General features: G+C 37.9%; 2 protein-coding genes across 4 annotated transcripts; one reads left to right on the forward strand and one right to left on the reverse strand.

Moving 5' to 3' along the window:
* Positions 1 to 498: 498 nt before the first annotated feature.
* ppm1la (protein phosphatase, Mg2+/Mn2+ dependent, 1La) lies at positions 499 to 6,709 on the reverse strand. Its single transcript, XM_065268999.2, has 4 exons — positions 5,837 to 6,709; positions 2,012 to 2,186; positions 1,753 to 1,914; positions 499 to 1,669 (listed from the first exon to the last, which is right to left on the reverse strand). Exons 1-4 carry the CDS (start codon positions 6,233 to 6,235, stop codon positions 1,320 to 1,322), a joined length of 1,086 nt encoding a protein of 361 aa, XP_065125071.1. The 5' UTR covers positions 6,236 to 6,709; the 3' UTR covers positions 499 to 1,319.
* A 356-nt stretch (positions 6,710 to 7,065) lies between these two features.
* On the forward strand, positions 7,066 to 14,994 carry otol1a (otolin 1a). 3 transcript variants are annotated; one of them, XM_073814940.1, is made up of 5 exons: positions 7,066 to 9,530; positions 9,889 to 10,364; positions 10,472 to 10,561; positions 11,257 to 11,328; positions 13,636 to 14,994. In XM_073814940.1, exons 2-5 carry the CDS (start codon positions 9,920 to 9,922, stop codon positions 14,517 to 14,519), a joined length of 1,491 nt encoding a protein of 496 aa, XP_073671041.1. In that variant the 5' UTR covers positions 7,066 to 9,530; positions 9,889 to 9,919; the 3' UTR covers positions 14,520 to 14,994. The 3 variants fall into 3 exon arrangements, with proteins under 3 accessions (XP_073671041.1, XP_065125070.1, XP_073671042.1); XM_065268998.1 differs by having other exon boundaries at positions 7,066 to 10,364; XM_073814941.1 differs by having other exon boundaries at positions 7,066 to 10,364; positions 13,807 to 14,994.
* The last annotated feature ends 1,715 nt before the right edge of the window (positions 14,995 to 16,709 follow it).

Here is a 16,709-nt window from a genome sequence, read left to right on the forward strand (position 1 = left end):
CCGAATTTGCTCAGCCTGCAGGATGCTCCAGTGCCATAAAGCAAGTTTTTGTAGTTTTCACTCAAACTACAGGACCGCGACCCGACGGTTGGAAACTTCTTTAAGATAAGAGGGCTGCAAAGCGAATGTGAAAGTGCCTCCCTGTTGCGAGTGGATGAACGACTGAAACTTTTTTGGAAAAGTTATTTTAAGGTAAAAAAAAACTCTTTGTTGTTGCTTAAATATAATGTAAACGGATGAGGTAGCAGGCTGTAAACATTATTTTCTGCTGTAAAGTTGGACATTTTAAAATGGGGGTCTATGGGAATTGACTCCCTTTTGGAGCCAGCCTATAGCGGCCAGTCGATGAATTGCAGTTTAAGGCACTTCTGTATTGGCTTCTTCAGAGAGATCGGAAGGTTGCCCCTCGGGATAAACAAATTTTCTGCACAAAAATGAAATGTGCATGTGCGATCTGTGAATTCCAAGTAAGGATATAAAAAAAATGAAGACAGGTAATTTCAGCTTTGACTTGTTAGATTTATTTAGCACTTCAAAATTCCATTTACATTTCACACAGTGCAAGAAATTTTACTATTTTGTGGATCAACTTGTCAATATTTTTTAGTGAATGAGGAAACTAAACTTTATGAACCATTTAACATTAAATGGTCACATAATATTTACATTAAAAACATTTTCAGTCCGACAACTTTTATAACCATAGAATGAAAAAAAAGGTGATCTAAAGGCAGGAATGACTAAAAATTCTGGGTCCATTTAGACAATAATGAATTTGATATGGATGTATTATGAAGAACTATTAAAACGGTAACATTCTTAATCTAACCCAAGCTTACACCAACCTCATATAAAGTATAAATGATGAACAGCACCAGTGTAAAGTGAAATAGATCCCTTTAGCTGATATAAGGGGATCATGCACATCACAACTGAAGAGATGGATACTGTATTAACAGCTATCATTTACAAAAACACAACAAAATAAAAGTTCTATTTATGCATTTCTATTAAACAAAATGCCCAAAGTGCTTGTTCAAGGCAATAATGGTCCTTGTATCTGTTATGCCAATTGCTGTTCAATTCACAAATAATATTGCTCTGTGTAAGGAAGGTTGGGATACATCTTTACAGTGTGAGGCAAAATCGAAAAAGGAGTAACTTTAAAATGTGTCCGTTTGGCACAAACAAAGAAAAAATCTGGTAATGCATGTGTTTGCACATGCACATGTATCTACACCACAATCGTGAGAAAAATGCTGTTACCTCTTATATTACATCATCAGACACTGTCAAGGCCATGTATCGGTTCAGTCAAATTACTCTCCAGTTTTGCCCCCAGGGTTGTTTTTAAACTTTACTACCATGACCGTGATGTTGTCGGGGCAGCCGCGGTAGAAAGACTGAAGCACAATGCTCTTTGCACCAAAGTGTGGCTCATCCAAGCGTTCCCGGACAAAGCGGACGGCCTCCTCGTTGCTAAACGCATCCCAAAGGCCATCAGACGCCAAGATCATGAACTCTGGCTGTAGCTTGTCCAGGTCAAACGTCAAGATGTCAGGGTCCGGGATGACCACGTTTAGGTTCTTCAGAGGGTAGTCGCCCAGAGAACGTGACATGGCAAGGATGCCCTGTACTCGCCAAGAACCGTTGAAACTGATGAAGCCACCTGAAGATTGCGATCAGGTTAAGTACTGCACTACAATCACAAATTATAAAGCCAAATAATTGATATACCACAAGCAAGCTCACCTGCTCTCTTAATCCTCTTGCGCTCCTTCAGCTGGTAAGGCTTGTGGTCATGGGATAGAGCCACGGCATTGCCGTCCTTGTCGCAGAGAACACCGCGAGAGTCTCCCACGTTTGCCACAGTCAGTTCCCGGTCGGACAATAGGGCTATTAAACACGTTGTGCCTGAATATAAAGGACAATATTTCAGTCATCTGCATGCTGATGAGCTCAACCAAAATGTGACACACAACCTACTGTATGCATAACCAAGCCTGCTTACCTGCTTCGTCGTGAGAGGCGGAGAACCTCTCCACCATATCTCTGTCCACAGCCAAAATGCGCTGCTCTAGAATCGCGGGATAAGAGAGCGTGCTGTCTTTCTTTTCCCGCTCGTAGGCCTGCAGCTGCTGTTTCAAATTCTCGGGCAGGTGGGCCTTCACATAATCAGCGGCTGCCTGCGTAAAGAATGGGAACGGGAGGAAATTTGAGATGGTGCTTTTATTTGTGGATATCACATTTAAAGACATTGTCCTTGGGGAAATGCTTCCTTTAGCATTTGCGACTTTATTTGGAATTCTGTTTCACAACTAAAACATTTACTCCATTCATAATGGAGTAGGTCAATAAAATAGGGAAAGATGGGTTGTAAAACCATCCACATTTGCACACATTTTAGGATTACAAATATATTTTAAGTGGTAAAAAGTGAAAAATTAAGTAACCTCACTGGTTATGAATATTATAAAAGAAAAAATGTGGTTAAATTGTGCATTAAAAAAAGAATGTGTTTTTTATTTTGTTTTTCAGGACTTTTCCAGTGAATTATGATGACTATAAGGTATGCAGATATTTTATATTATTATTTATATCCTATTATTCTAAAAAAATTTATTACTGCAATTAAGCTTTATTCACAGCAAAAATGTATTTAAAGTAACTTTTTTTTCAATATACATTTAAGGCGGTACAACAAATACTACCACATAAATAAGAAATAAAAAGGCTTAAATCAAAGCTATCAACTTAAAAGGAATCTGAGAGCTCCTGCCAGATGGAGTTTGTAGCAGAATACAGATGAAGGGCCACAAAGTCTCTAGGGAAAGGTCTGAGTGTCCTTTCCAAATATTGCAAGATCACAACACATTAAGCATCGGGAATTATTTCACTCCTCATCGTCGCTCTGGATGCTCTGGATTCCTATTGGCTCCTGAGCTTCGCATAACTTCAGTTATAAGCCTTAGCCAGTGACTCAGCAATGTCATACTATAAATACAGTTATGAAACCAGAGAAGCAAACATAATACCTGTCTGCCAAAGGAAACACTGCTGCCTGCAGCCTTTTTCTCAGCCACTTCCTGAGCGACACAGAGTCGCTGCTTTTCTCAAAAGACACTCCAGAGCCTTCTGATGAATCCTATACATTATTTACATAGAAGTGCTGTCTATGCAGAACGTAAGAAGATGTATCGCAGGGTCACTTTGCACATGGCACTGGTTGTAAAACTTTAAATAGCACAGATTTGCTATGAAAATGATCCTAAGGTTAGCTTTACTGTAGATGCATTCAGTACTGCTTTCTCTGAAATGCTAGCACAGTATTAGTTGATAATACTTTTCTTACGGTAGACAGCAAATCCAAATAGTTTCCCACAGAAACTAAATAATTAATTTAGGTATTGAACATGCATTAGTGCTAATGGTTGCACCTATGCTCAAGACTCCCATATAAAATGTCACCTATAAGTTTCTTGTTCACCTTAGCCACTTTATAGCCACTAATGTGAACTCGTATCATATTGTATTGCATTACTTCATCCCTAAGTTTACAGGTAATCAATCATTGGTTACGGGATTCATTGTTTAAAGAGTACCAATGAGATACTGAACCAGCAATAACGGTATTCTACAGGGATCACAATCTGCATTTTTCAAAGTCTGTTCATTTTTGTGAACAGAAATATTATTATTGCATAGAAAAATTTATATTCAATATGTGGTACAATATTTATTTTCATAGAAATATATATTAATATATTTAATATTTCTGGTAAAAGAAAGCATCACAACAACTTCTGAAAGTACTGAAAGTAAACTGCCATGTTTTAATGTTGCATAAAACAAATCAGACATTTTAACAATGTAAACAAACTAAATAATAAATAAAATAAATATCTTCGCTATTATGCACAGTTGCACAGGCTTTTTAAATATTAAAATTAAATCACTCATTTATCACAACCCATCTTGCATATTGCGATATGTATACAGTTGCACGGTTGCGGTATTACCCGTATTGGGCAACCCTTATCGAAATTAGATTATCGCAGTAAGATTACTTATTATGTCACCCTCATGGTTAACCAGATTTTTGGTTCCCTTTTTTATCAACATAATGCAAAAAATATGTAAATAGAAAAGCAGATAAATTGATAGTATCTGATCTAACATAACTGACACAAGGTTTATACCACCCTTGTAAATTTAAACACCAATTTACCAGCCCGAATTCAAAGTTAGAATAACAAGGAAAGCACCAGGGATTAAGAAGAAAAACACAAACATTGACTAGGCCAACCATGTTAGTAGGGCAAGCTCTCATTATTAGCAGACAATACGCTTTCTATATAAAAGCATCTTCTAGACACTACATTTAAGACCTAGTCTGTACTACTACTGACATATGAAATCAGAAATGATACTTTAACAATAACTTAAATTTTTTTTTATATCCATTGAGAAATAAAGCCTTTTGAAAACAAGCCACCATCATCATCATCACACATAAGCATCCTTTATAAATATAAAATCATTAAAATAATAGCTGTAAGATGCCTGAAAAATTGGTTAAGAAAACTAAATAAAAAGTATTTTAATAATATTAATATTATTTGGGCCAGATATGGGTTGGATCTTCACATAAAAGATAAACCATTTATAAAATAAAAGATAACATTTCCTTTTATAGACAGTTACCCGGAAAAGTGTAATTAAATGTAACCACACCGCCCCTCATAGAGGAATGTGCAGTTTTAAAGTAAACACACCAAGACTGTACCAACTCACCGAATAGGGAATTTCAATTTAAGGAATAAGATCCATAACATTCAATGACAGACAGTTAAAAAAATCTTCTTTCTTTTCAGTGGATGTTTATTTAATCTTTAATTAATAAATATTAATCACCTAAACCATTATTGCCTTTCACACGCATTTTAAAAGCCTGTAATCTGATATGTAAACATATTTACAGCCAAGCATTTATATATGAAGAGATAGTGTATATTATAAGGCATTTTACAGGGGCCAAAGAGCATGAGGTTGGCACAAATTTAGCCATCAACCGCTTGGATTGCAGGGAAGCCTCTGTATATTTGTATAAACAAATATGACTATAAATACATTGCAGACATTCAAATATGTTTGTTAGGGAGAGTCACAGCCAACTAGATAGTTGAGGAAGATGCTGGATGCAGATTTCTTGAAATGTTATAACATATCTAAGTTTCTTTAGGTGTTTTTCTAGGTTTTCACAGCCAGTGGGATCCCTTTATATCTTGTTGTTTATTTATCTACTTAAATGCATCTCCGAGGGCATTCAAACTTCAAGCCTGTCAATATTTGTCTGCTTTACTACACAATGAAAGGAATAAAATGAACATCTGTCTGAGGCCCATTGAGGCTGGGAAATAGGACGGGTTGAAGCAGATGTCTGTCTACCACGTCTGGGGGAAGGGAAACTAAATGAATGCAGCGTATCATGGGAATATCAATTGGCTCCATTAGAAGATACTGCAGTACAAAAGTTTACAAATAACTGATTTGATTATATATGATTTATATATAAAACATTTCAACACAGAGTGTAATTGGCTGTCAAATTGACACTATGTGAAATTACCACTTCTGTTATAGAGAATACAGTTTATATCCAAAAATCTTTAAAGCAAAAATATCAGTATCATAATTAAATTCAGCTTTAAATATAAGAACATACCAGCTGATATAGTTATCTCCTAATATATATATATATATATATATATATATATATATATTTTTTTTTTTTTGCCCTACTGCATCTGCTCTCATCAGCACCCCAATGTCTTACCTCCCCACCGTGGCCGTCAAAAATGGCAAAGATTGAAGGGTGGCTCCTGTTCACCAGATCGGTAAGGACCTCAAAGCGATCCTCCATGTGATCTCGTCGGCCCTGTATCGAGTACACCGCAACATTGTTGTTCCTGAACTCCCATGTTTTGGAGAACTCTGCATCCAGGACGTCCAGAGCCCCGAGCCGGTCGTTCATCATCATCTCCGCCACCTTCCCCTTCACCATCTTCACGGCATCCCGGCTGGATTTTACAATCGTTTTCACCTCGTCCGTGTGAAAGAAGTAACTCCAGAGGGCCAAGCTTATACATAACAGAAACAAGGTCTCTGGCCTGAGTAAGAAATAACGCATGATGCGACCCAAAAGAGACAAAAGCGTCATTGTGTCTCCTATCATCACACGCTCAAGTCTGCACCGTGTGACTTAAGTATATGCTTTAAATTACTTCATTAGACCAATATTATAGCCCATCTGCAGCTCGTCGTGTACGATCGCTCCGGAATAAAGACCCAACGAAACGACGCAAACACCAGACAGTGCACCTTGTATAGCAAATCGCCGCTCTTTGTATTACACACGAAACTGCTCGTGCAAATGGTGCGAGGTCGCAGTGGGCTTACAGCTGCAGTCTGCCTACCGTAGAGATCCCATTACCCCCAACGACAGCGAAACCGTTCCCAGCAATAAAGCCATCTGTTCCGCTAGTTACCGGTTTCAGGTCCAGTAACTAGCGCGATAAGTCAACACGGACCGTTATTAAGTCGTCAACATGCGTCGGTGACAGTTTAATATCGCGCTATGGCGCTGTATATTCGACTACACACCACACAAGCTGCCTCGCTCGCTGCCTACTTCCTTTGCACACTGCTGCGTGACATGCTGATGCGCGCGGAGCCACGCATTTAAAGAGCAACGACGGGTGAAAAGAAAGGGGGAATAAAACATCACGCACGTACGGAATCACTTCGTATGTCCTGCACAGGAAAACGTATCAACCAAATAAAATGATTATTTTAGAGATACCGCAACTTTATAACGTAACATCAGTGCGTTCAAGGAATCATGACGTCATGCCGTAGATGTCCTCTGAGGAAAACAGGTTCGCCATTGTGAAATAAATCAAAGACCCTTTCCATAATTTGTTGTTGTTGCAGTGCCACATCTGATCTACAATTTCTTCGCACATTTTCTCATACAAAATATTAAAATTTAGAGATTATAATAAATGGCTAAAGATGATATATAAATAACATATCCTAAATTTAACATAAAATTGTGTTGAAAAAGTTGAATTTAGGTTATCTGTAAACCACCATTTAAAACAGCTATATAATTTAATAAGTTGAAAATAAAGACATCAAGTCGTAAACTTCGACTTTGTTAAGGCTAATTTACACTAAAACTAAAACTGAAACTAAGTACTAACCCTTACTTTATAATGAGCAGGTTTGTTGATATTTAAATGACCTTGAAGTAAGAAAAGCTAGCAATAAGATAAATGAATGCAATTTTTAATGCATAATTTTAGGTGATTGCAGTACAGCACATCTAAATATTGCCGGTATGAATTAACAGATGCACATAATATTGATTTAACTTGCAACAAATATTGTAAATCCAGCAAGATACTCCCATACTTAAAGCTCATTAAAATGTAGACAAATGGATCTTTGATTTGTCTAATGGTGCCTATTTTCCCTAACTGGCAACAAGGGCATGTCATTTATCGCAAGGCATTTGAGCCTTTTGAAACTAATGCATATGGCCTCTGTAGGGCCGGAGACAGGGTGGGAATCGCAGGCTCAAGTATCAACCCACATCTTCCACCCAACCCTCTCATACTGTATTCCCAAATGGTGCCCTTGTGTACACAGAAACAGTGATAGACAGGTCAAATGGGGACTGTAAGTGAATAAGCTAATATCTGCGCAAACATATGACTTTATTGGTTTCTTATGGTGCAGCTATTTGTTTTGACATTTGAACATACCCCTCAACATAAAGTTTTAAACTGCATGGTCTATAATAGAGACACCAATAAGGGCCCCTTATATGGCTTGTTTAGGTGTAGTGAGCCGTATCTTGATGGTCACAATAATTGTTGCAAAATGCGATTCTGTGGCCAGTTGCATAAACATAAGGTTAAGACATGTTTTAAGAACTACTACTAGTCTGACCAGCAATCAGTTAGGGATAATTAGTCGTACTATTTGGATTTAAATGAGACCAATCTACCTTTATAAGTAACATAATAAAAACAGTTATGATCAGTCTTAAAGAAAAGAATACGCAACTTACTTTTTAAGACTAGAAGTTTATGCAATCGGTCACTGGTCATATGTTGGTCATGAGCACAGTCAGACTTTTTCACTACCCCACTGACCTGAAAAAGATGCAGGTGTGTTTTAAAAGGTTAAGTTTAGTTTACAAATTGTCATTGGTCCATTGGGAGACATCATATATCCCAATCTGAGATAAATATCGTAACTGGGTGTCTGTAATCTCTTTAGATCTAAAACTCACCAGAGCTGGATTTCCCGCCATGACTTTGTTTCACGGGCCAACGTCTCATTTGCTTTGATTTAACTTCCCTTTAAGCTTCAGCCAAGATGGAGCAGTTACACAGAATTCGGGTCTCGTTTCCGTAGGCGTTTCAGTCCTTTCGAATTTTTAACAGTTATACTGGTAGGACGTGGACTGTGTGTAAAATACATTGTTTCTGGTCAAGTGTAAGTGTTTGATAAAAAAGGTTTGAAGGCGTGTTAGATAGGCAACCATTTAACCTCCCGGTGTTACTGTTTTCCCGTTGAGACTGTTGAGAAATCCCCCCAGAAGTCTTGGATTCTTCTTTGATGCTTGGGAAAATCTTGACTTTATCAACCTTCTGTTTAATAATGTTTGTTGCTCTTGATAATGCCGACACTGTCAATCATGCATTTTTAAAAATATTTTTCTGTATATGACTTTCTTTTCAGCTAGTGGTGCTAACACTGGCAAACATCAATTTTACTACACAAACATTGAGTATTAGGATTTAAGTTTTTAACCTTAGCATGTAACTCAGCCTGCATTATGTGTGTCAGTACTAACATGAATAATGTCACTAATAATGAAGAGATGTAGTGTTACTTTTCTTAGTGTCTGGACTACCCAAGTTACTACCCAATCTACAAGTAAAGGCCAGATTAAGACGTGACCTCAAGCAAAACACCATACAGCAACTGCATACAGCAGGAACCTCCTGGCACCATGCAGACTTTTGTATGCAGTGTTCACTTTCTTTATAAAATGTAAAAAGTTAATTTATCTCCATTCATTTATGCTCATATAAAATTTACTTTAGGTTCTGAGATAAATCTAATGAATACACGAAAAAAGAATGAACAAAATGTATGCACAGGTATGCTCTACTATGAGTAACTGGCCTTGTTGATGTCGCACCAGGAATACTGATGCATGAGAATCAGGCGGATTGATGTGTTACTTTCTAAAGCCACCACATTATGTTCTCCTCGGGTATCAAGTCCTCAAACCCATGCCAAGTGTACCTCACCTGCCCATTGAGCAACAAACCCTGTCTCTGATTGGTTGGATTTAGGGGGACGGAGAGGAACAGGTTGTTAAAAGGTACTGATCAGGACACAGCTTTCTCCCAGATAAGGTAAAGACGCCATTCACGTTCAGTCACCAGGTACGTATTGGGTGGAATTGATCTGCTTTAAAAATGTATTCTGTCCTTATACTGTGCAAAAAGGTAAAGTGCTGTTTATTTTCTGCTAGGGCATTTTAAAAGTGGTTAAAATCATTACCGATGGTCGGGGTTACTGATTTGAATGCCTGGCGCTACATATAAATCTTTAGTTTCTGCTTTGGACATTATTGATACCTAGAATCATTGCAGTATCATTCTGTGTGTCTTGTTGAGAAGTGGTGAGAGTTCCTGTATGATACAATGGATAATGGGATAAAAGCCATATTGAGGAGTCTAGTATCATCTTTTTCATGGGCATTTACTTTTAAATAAATTAGTTTTTTTTTGGTGGTGTCAGTATCTTCGGCTGCTGTTTGCGTGCAGCTACAATGCCCAGTATTCTCCACCTTGTCGTCCTGGTGATAACCTTGCTGGTGGTAAAAACAGGGACTCAAGCGTCGATACCCAAGACCACACAGTGGCCACGGCTGAAACCGACTAAAAAGCCCCCGCCTGGGGATGAAGCGGATCCTCCGCATGCACCCACCCACTTTGGTATGCGTCAGATCACCACCATGACCAGCCCCACCATGAGTGGTATCACAGAAGAAATCACAGATTCGTTGATGGATGTGTACTCCATTTCAACTACCGACAGCACCACCTTCTCTAGTGATACATATTCTGCCGATTATCACACTGAGGCCAAGGTTCCTCCCGGTGTGGGTCCTGGGAACTACACATTGGACTATAATGAGTGCTTTTTTAATTTCTGTGAGTGTTGTCCGCCAGAGAGAGGACCACCAGGACCGGTGGGTGAAAAAGGGTCACCAGGTAAGAAAGATGAACTTGGATATAGATTAAAAATGCTTTGTCGTTAAATAAGTAATATGTAGTATATTTATTGCTGTTTAAGACTATTACATGCATCTTCATGCAAGGTATACAAGGGCAGAAAGGGGATATTGGACCTTCTGGACTTCCGGGTCTAGATGGACTCACCGGGGCTCCTGGGCCACATGGAGGAAAAGGTCAGTGCAAGAAATGCTCAAATATACAATATATATTCTTTCTATCCTACATAGCTGAAGAAGAAAAGAGAAGAATTGTTTGAATAAAATATCCACATATCCAACTAAATAAACATTATCGCGCCTACAAATATAAAAAAAAGAACTTCACACCTACAGTGCTGCATGCTGACACAAGTTTGCAAAACCTGCAATCTATAACATGGAAACTGGTCATGCTTGTTCTATAAGGTTGCTCAGAAAGTTTCACTCTTATGTCTCTGATTCTTCTCTTGTTTTGAACCTGAACAACCAAAGAGAAATATTATACAGTGTTCTCATGTAAATCCATGTGTGTTTTAAATGGACAAAGATCAGTCCAACGGTGACAGACATGCAAAAATAATGACATTTTGTTCATGGGCCACGTTCCATTACTTCAAATTTCAAAGTTCATATTCCATTTAGTAACAATACCACGTGAAGGCTTGGGCAAATAATGGGAACACTACAGTACATGATAAAATCGTGGACTTTGGAAATTAAATAAAAAGCAGACTTACAAATGAATTGACAGGAGTAAAGCATATTTGCTTAACTCACAGTCTGTTTACCTAATTTCCCAAATGTTCATGTTTCCAAAGCAACTTTCTGTGTTCCGTTCCTTTTATTAAATATTTTTTTTTATTAATTAATATTTCTTATGCTTTTTCCAGGGGAAAAGGGTGATCCTGGTGTGAGTGGGTTGCCTGGGATTCCTGGTGTTACTGGGAAACAAGGAGAGAAAGGTACATTACTTGTATACTTATCAATGATATATGTCCAGTCATATGGTCCCATTTTAGGAAAACTATTCAGTTTTTATCAGTGGCGACTCGTGACTGCTCATCCGAGGGGCGCAAATTCAAAATAAGTGTTTGGAGTGGCATGTGTGTTGCTTGCGTTTTCAAAATATGTCTTTGTCGCGTCTCGTGAACCATGTGCATCACGCGTTTTGTCAAAATAAGTGCCTGCTGCACGCTTGTCAAAACCGTTTATGATAAAAGAGACGCTCACATTCACAAAATACAAGACACTCCCTTAACAGTAAACTCTGATTACGCATGAGATTATGCGAGTATCTGGCAAACGCGAGGGTCTCTTTTATCATAAACCCTTTAGATGCATCTGCAGCAGGTACTTATTTTGACAAGACACGTGATGCACATACGATAACTCGATGCACAGAACACATATTTTGAAAAAAGGAACCACACACGACGGGCTACATACATGTTGTGATGAACTTCGCATCATGCGTCCTCGAAACCGGCCACCACTGGTTTTTATCCTCATAACTTATTACTGATATGGTTAACATGATAAATGAAATCTGTATTCAAAGAACAAATCACAGTCACGTTGTTTAATAGATTTAACATTAAAGAATCAATTTGATTGGTTAAAACGTTAATTTGATTATTTAAATGTTTTTTTTTCTTTTTTCAGAAATAGAGCCAATTCGTCACCAATACATTTTAAAGGTTTAAATATACTGTAAAAATAATTTGCTGCACTGTAAAAACTTTATATAATAAGCATTTTTTTCAAATCAACATATGCTACTTAAACTTAAAAAATTAAGTTAAAATAGTAGGTTGACTATAGTAGGTGTGCCTTAAAATTTTTTGTTCAATCAACTAAGATGGACTCATCAAGATAATAGCAAGTTATAATGACAAGAGATGAGTTGCTACAACTTACAAAACTCATTTTATAAGTTATAACACTTATACACTCTAAAAACAGATGTGTTAAAAACAACACATTCTGTGTTAGTTTAGGGACAACACATTAAAGGTGTTGTCTAACACATCTCTGTGTTATTATTAACACATCTGTTTTTAGAGACGAGTGTTATAACTTACAAAATGAGTTTTGCAAGTTGTAGCAACTCATCTCTTGTCATTATAACTTACTATTATCTTGATGAACACATTTTGTGTTATTTTTATCACGACTTGTGTAGTCGCTTTCATTTATTTTAACACAAAATAATACATAAATGTGTTAAATGGCATGACACAAAATGTGTAAAAAATTAACACATCATTTTTTAGTCAAGATAAATAATAGTAAATTAAAATGCCAATCTGAGTTGATTGAACAAAAATTAAGGCTGCAAAAAATTTTTTACAGTGTAGGAAAATACACTTCCCCTTTTGTGGTCCCCAGCTTCTATGGTGGCAGCCCTTAAAGCGGAAGTCCACCCTTAAACAACATTATGCTCCAACACTATATTTCTTCACATATATGTAGTTGATTGTGCTGCCATCACATGTACTAACTCAACACACTATCAATCTAATTATCGATATCGTGCAAATGTCTTTTTTTCTCATGTTAAATGCAAAATGGACATAAATTACCCGTGATAACAGGCTAAAATGTCTAGGTTCAATAAATTCCGCTTAAAGCATGTCGGGAAAATGATTCTTAAAAGTTCATCAGTAACCATTTCAAATTAAATAATTAAAGGTGGGGTGCATGATCTCTGAGAGCCAATGTTGACATTTGAAATCACCTAAACATCACGCCGCTACCCCAATAGAATCTGGACCTTCTTTTGATAGACCGCCCCACACATACACAACCCAGGCAACGATGTCGTTTAGTAGACACGCCCCTTACTGCTGATTGGCTATAAGTGTGTTTTGGTAGTCGGCCCGACTCCCTTTCCCAAAGTGTTTTTAATTAAAAAAAAGAGTTTTTCCTCTATAACTCAGTGGTAGTTCCCTGGGTTTGAACACACTGATGTCAGAAATTTATACATTGTACTTTAAGTTGCTTTGGATAAAAGTATATGCCAAATGCGTAAATGTAAATGTAGGTACAAATGGCATAATTATAATTAAAAACCAACTCATAATCTAATTATATAAGAGTTTGATTTTAAATAAATCTAAATATTTGACTCTACATATTATAGTTTCACAGAATGTTCTGTACATTAAAAGCAGAAAACATTACGTAGCGTCACATCTTAATGTAGCTTCACAGACTACATCACAATTCCCCAGCTCTTAGTATTCTATAATTTATCATAATGTGTTCAGGTGAAATGGGCCTCAAAGGAGAAAGGGGAGATACGGGTTTACCCGGAATGAAAGGAGATGCCGGTGACCAGGGAGAGCCTGGCTGGAATGGAACCAGTGGTGAGGTGGGTGAACCTGGCCCTCCCGGCCCAAGTGGTCCCCCTGGACCAGATGGCATTAAAGGGGAGAAAGGTGACAAAGGTGACTGTCCATTTGGAGAAAAAGGGCAGAAAGGGAGTATGGGTGAGACAGGGCCTCCAGGGCCCAAAGGAGACATGGGCATACCAGGTGTGAATGGCATAGATGGGTTTCCTGGACCCAAGGGGCCAAATGGAGACCCAGGACCCCCAGGTAAACACGGAGAACCTGGACAACCAGGACCTCAAGGACCACCAGGGCAAAGGGGGATGCCAGGGATGAAAGGCATGAGAGGGCTAAAGGGACTACGGGGTATTAGGGGATTAAAGGGCCTTCCGGGTGAACCTGCCATTCAGAAGCGCTCAGCCTTCAGCGTAGGTCTTTTTCCTAGCCGGTCGTTTCCGCCACCTGGCCTGCCTATTAGGTTCGATAAACTTATTTACAATGAGGAGGGTCACTGGGACCCTAACATCAGTAAGTTTAACTGCACTCATGGAGGTGTGTACGTATTTTCCTATTACATAACCGTGCGTAGTCGTCCCCTACGCGCAGCTCTGGTCGTGAACGGCATACGGAAACTGCGAACCCGCGACTCTCTGTACGGCCAGGACATCGACCAGGCCTCCAATATGGCCGTTCTCCGTCTCTCATCTGGTGACCAGGTATGGCTGGAAACTCTGCGGGATTGGAACGGTGTTTATTCCAGCAATGAGGATGACAGTACATTTTCCGGATTCCTGCTGTATGCTGATGCAACGAAGGACTGATCGCCAGGAATCGCACTGACATCTGGATGAACTGTTTTGTTTCCAAAGGGGATATGGAGGCCAACTATATTACCCAAAATACTTGAGGCCTGAACTTAGACTAATTTTTTATACATCCAGTTAGATGTTAGATTTTTTTATACACTGATGATTTGTTATAGCTATTCGAGTTCATCACATAGGACAATACAACACAGAGGGCAGCTTATGCTATAAATGTAATGATGATTTATGTCTGTCAAGATATTTTATCAAAATGGCCCGCTGTGCTCTTATATCTTTTAGTTTATCAAAACTGTGCTCTGTGGAGAGGCATGAATTATATAGATTAATGTTGGACTTTGTGACTCTTTAAAGGGCAACATTGACATCTTGGAATCAATAAGGGGAATTTCAACCTACAGTATATAAAGACTTTTTTTAATCACTTAATTGACAAATGTTTCTTGATTTATTAAAATTTAGTGTTTCATCATGTCTGAACAAAACTTGTATTTACATTAGTGTTTTTATAGACTTGTTGTAATGTTTAAAAATATTTGCAAAAATATTAAATAAATCATTAATGATTTTAAAGACACATTTTAATTTCACTTAAAAGGGACATATCATGAAAATCTGATTTTCTTCATGTTTAAATGCTATAATTGGGTCCCTGTTGCTTCTATCAACCTAGATAATGTGAAAAAGAACAACCCAGTAACTTAGTTTTGGCAAACCATTCTCTGCAAGCATAGGTAATTGAAATATGTCTCCCTTTGTGATGTCAGAAGGGGATAATACCTCCCTGAATCTGTACTATCCAACCACAGCACTACCATTTAGTGCAGATATCAGCTCATTTGCATTTTAAAGGACACACCCAAAAACTGCTAATTTTGCTTACACCTAAAAAGTGGAAATTTTAACATGCTGTAATAAATTATCTATATGGTATTTTAAGCTAAAACTTAACTTATGTACTCTGGGGACACCAAAGATCGATTTACTAAAAAAAGTCTTGTGAAATGTCCCCTTTAATACATGTTCATACGAAAGGGACACACTTAGCTGACCTTTATCTTTGGTTACCCTATATGGTGAAATGTACTTTGTGTCAAAAATACTGAATTGATATCCAGCATGGAAAAGCCGATTCAGCAAAGGAACTAGTGGTTTCAAGTAACAGACTCACTGACAGTGATAGATTGGACGCTTCTGCAGTATAGTCACTTTTTGCCACAAAAACTGCTGTAGTGATTAGCACAGAAGTGACTCAGCACCACTATATCGGTATTAGGTACGTCATCAAGAATTTGTCCAAGGTCATGTTTAAAGACACAAAACCTGCATCCCTGAAAACTCGAAAAGGTGAAATATGGTCACCTTGCCGTTCCTGCAAACAGTTGCATGAGAAAGAACGCACATAGTTGTTTTTTAATGTCTGCTGCCATTTGTTATGGGTGGCAAGAGGTCTATAATAAAACGTGTGGCATCTCAAGCACATTGAAATAAAGCTGCTCTACATAGGCATGGTGAGTTTACAGGAACAGGTGTTTCCTCTGCTACAAACCTGCTAAACATAAGGGGTTCTTGAACACCAAGATCTCCCAGATCACCAGACAGGGTGAATTACAGTTTTAACTAAGCATTTTAACTTAAAGTTTAGACTATTTTGTATACTGGTTAGACTGATTTGTTATAAACAACATCGCTGCCTTCTGAGCTATTCTTACTTCAGAATGTGAACAGATTACCACACTTGTATTGACTTGTGTTACAGCTTTCTGGAACAGCTGGTGTTCTAAAGGAAAGCAATGACCTTTCATATTTACATAGGATTAGGTGTTTAGATAGCATTGTATTACTGATCTACGCTAGTCAGTGGCCAAAAGTGATCAATGAATCAAAAAAAAAATGTTTTCTATTAAAGGGACACACCACTTTTTTTTCAGCTCCCCTAGAGTTAAATATTTGATTCTTACCGTTTTGGAATCCATTCAGCTGATCTCTGTGTCTGGCGCTAGCACTTTTAGCATAGCTTAGCACAATCCATTGAATCTGATTAGACCATTAGCATTGCGCTAAAAAATAAACAAAGAATTTCAATATTTTTCCTATTTAAAACTTGACTCTTCTGTAGTTACATTGTGTACTAAGACTGACAGAAAATCCCAATCTGCCTAGAAAATCACAACTTTTAAATTTTCA

Source organism: Paramisgurnus dabryanus, chromosome 6 (genome assembly GCF_030506205.2).
Source record: "Paramisgurnus dabryanus chromosome 6, PD_genome_1.1, whole genome shotgun sequence".
Classification (NCBI taxonomy): Eukaryota; Metazoa; Chordata; class Actinopteri; order Cypriniformes; family Cobitidae; genus Paramisgurnus; species Paramisgurnus dabryanus.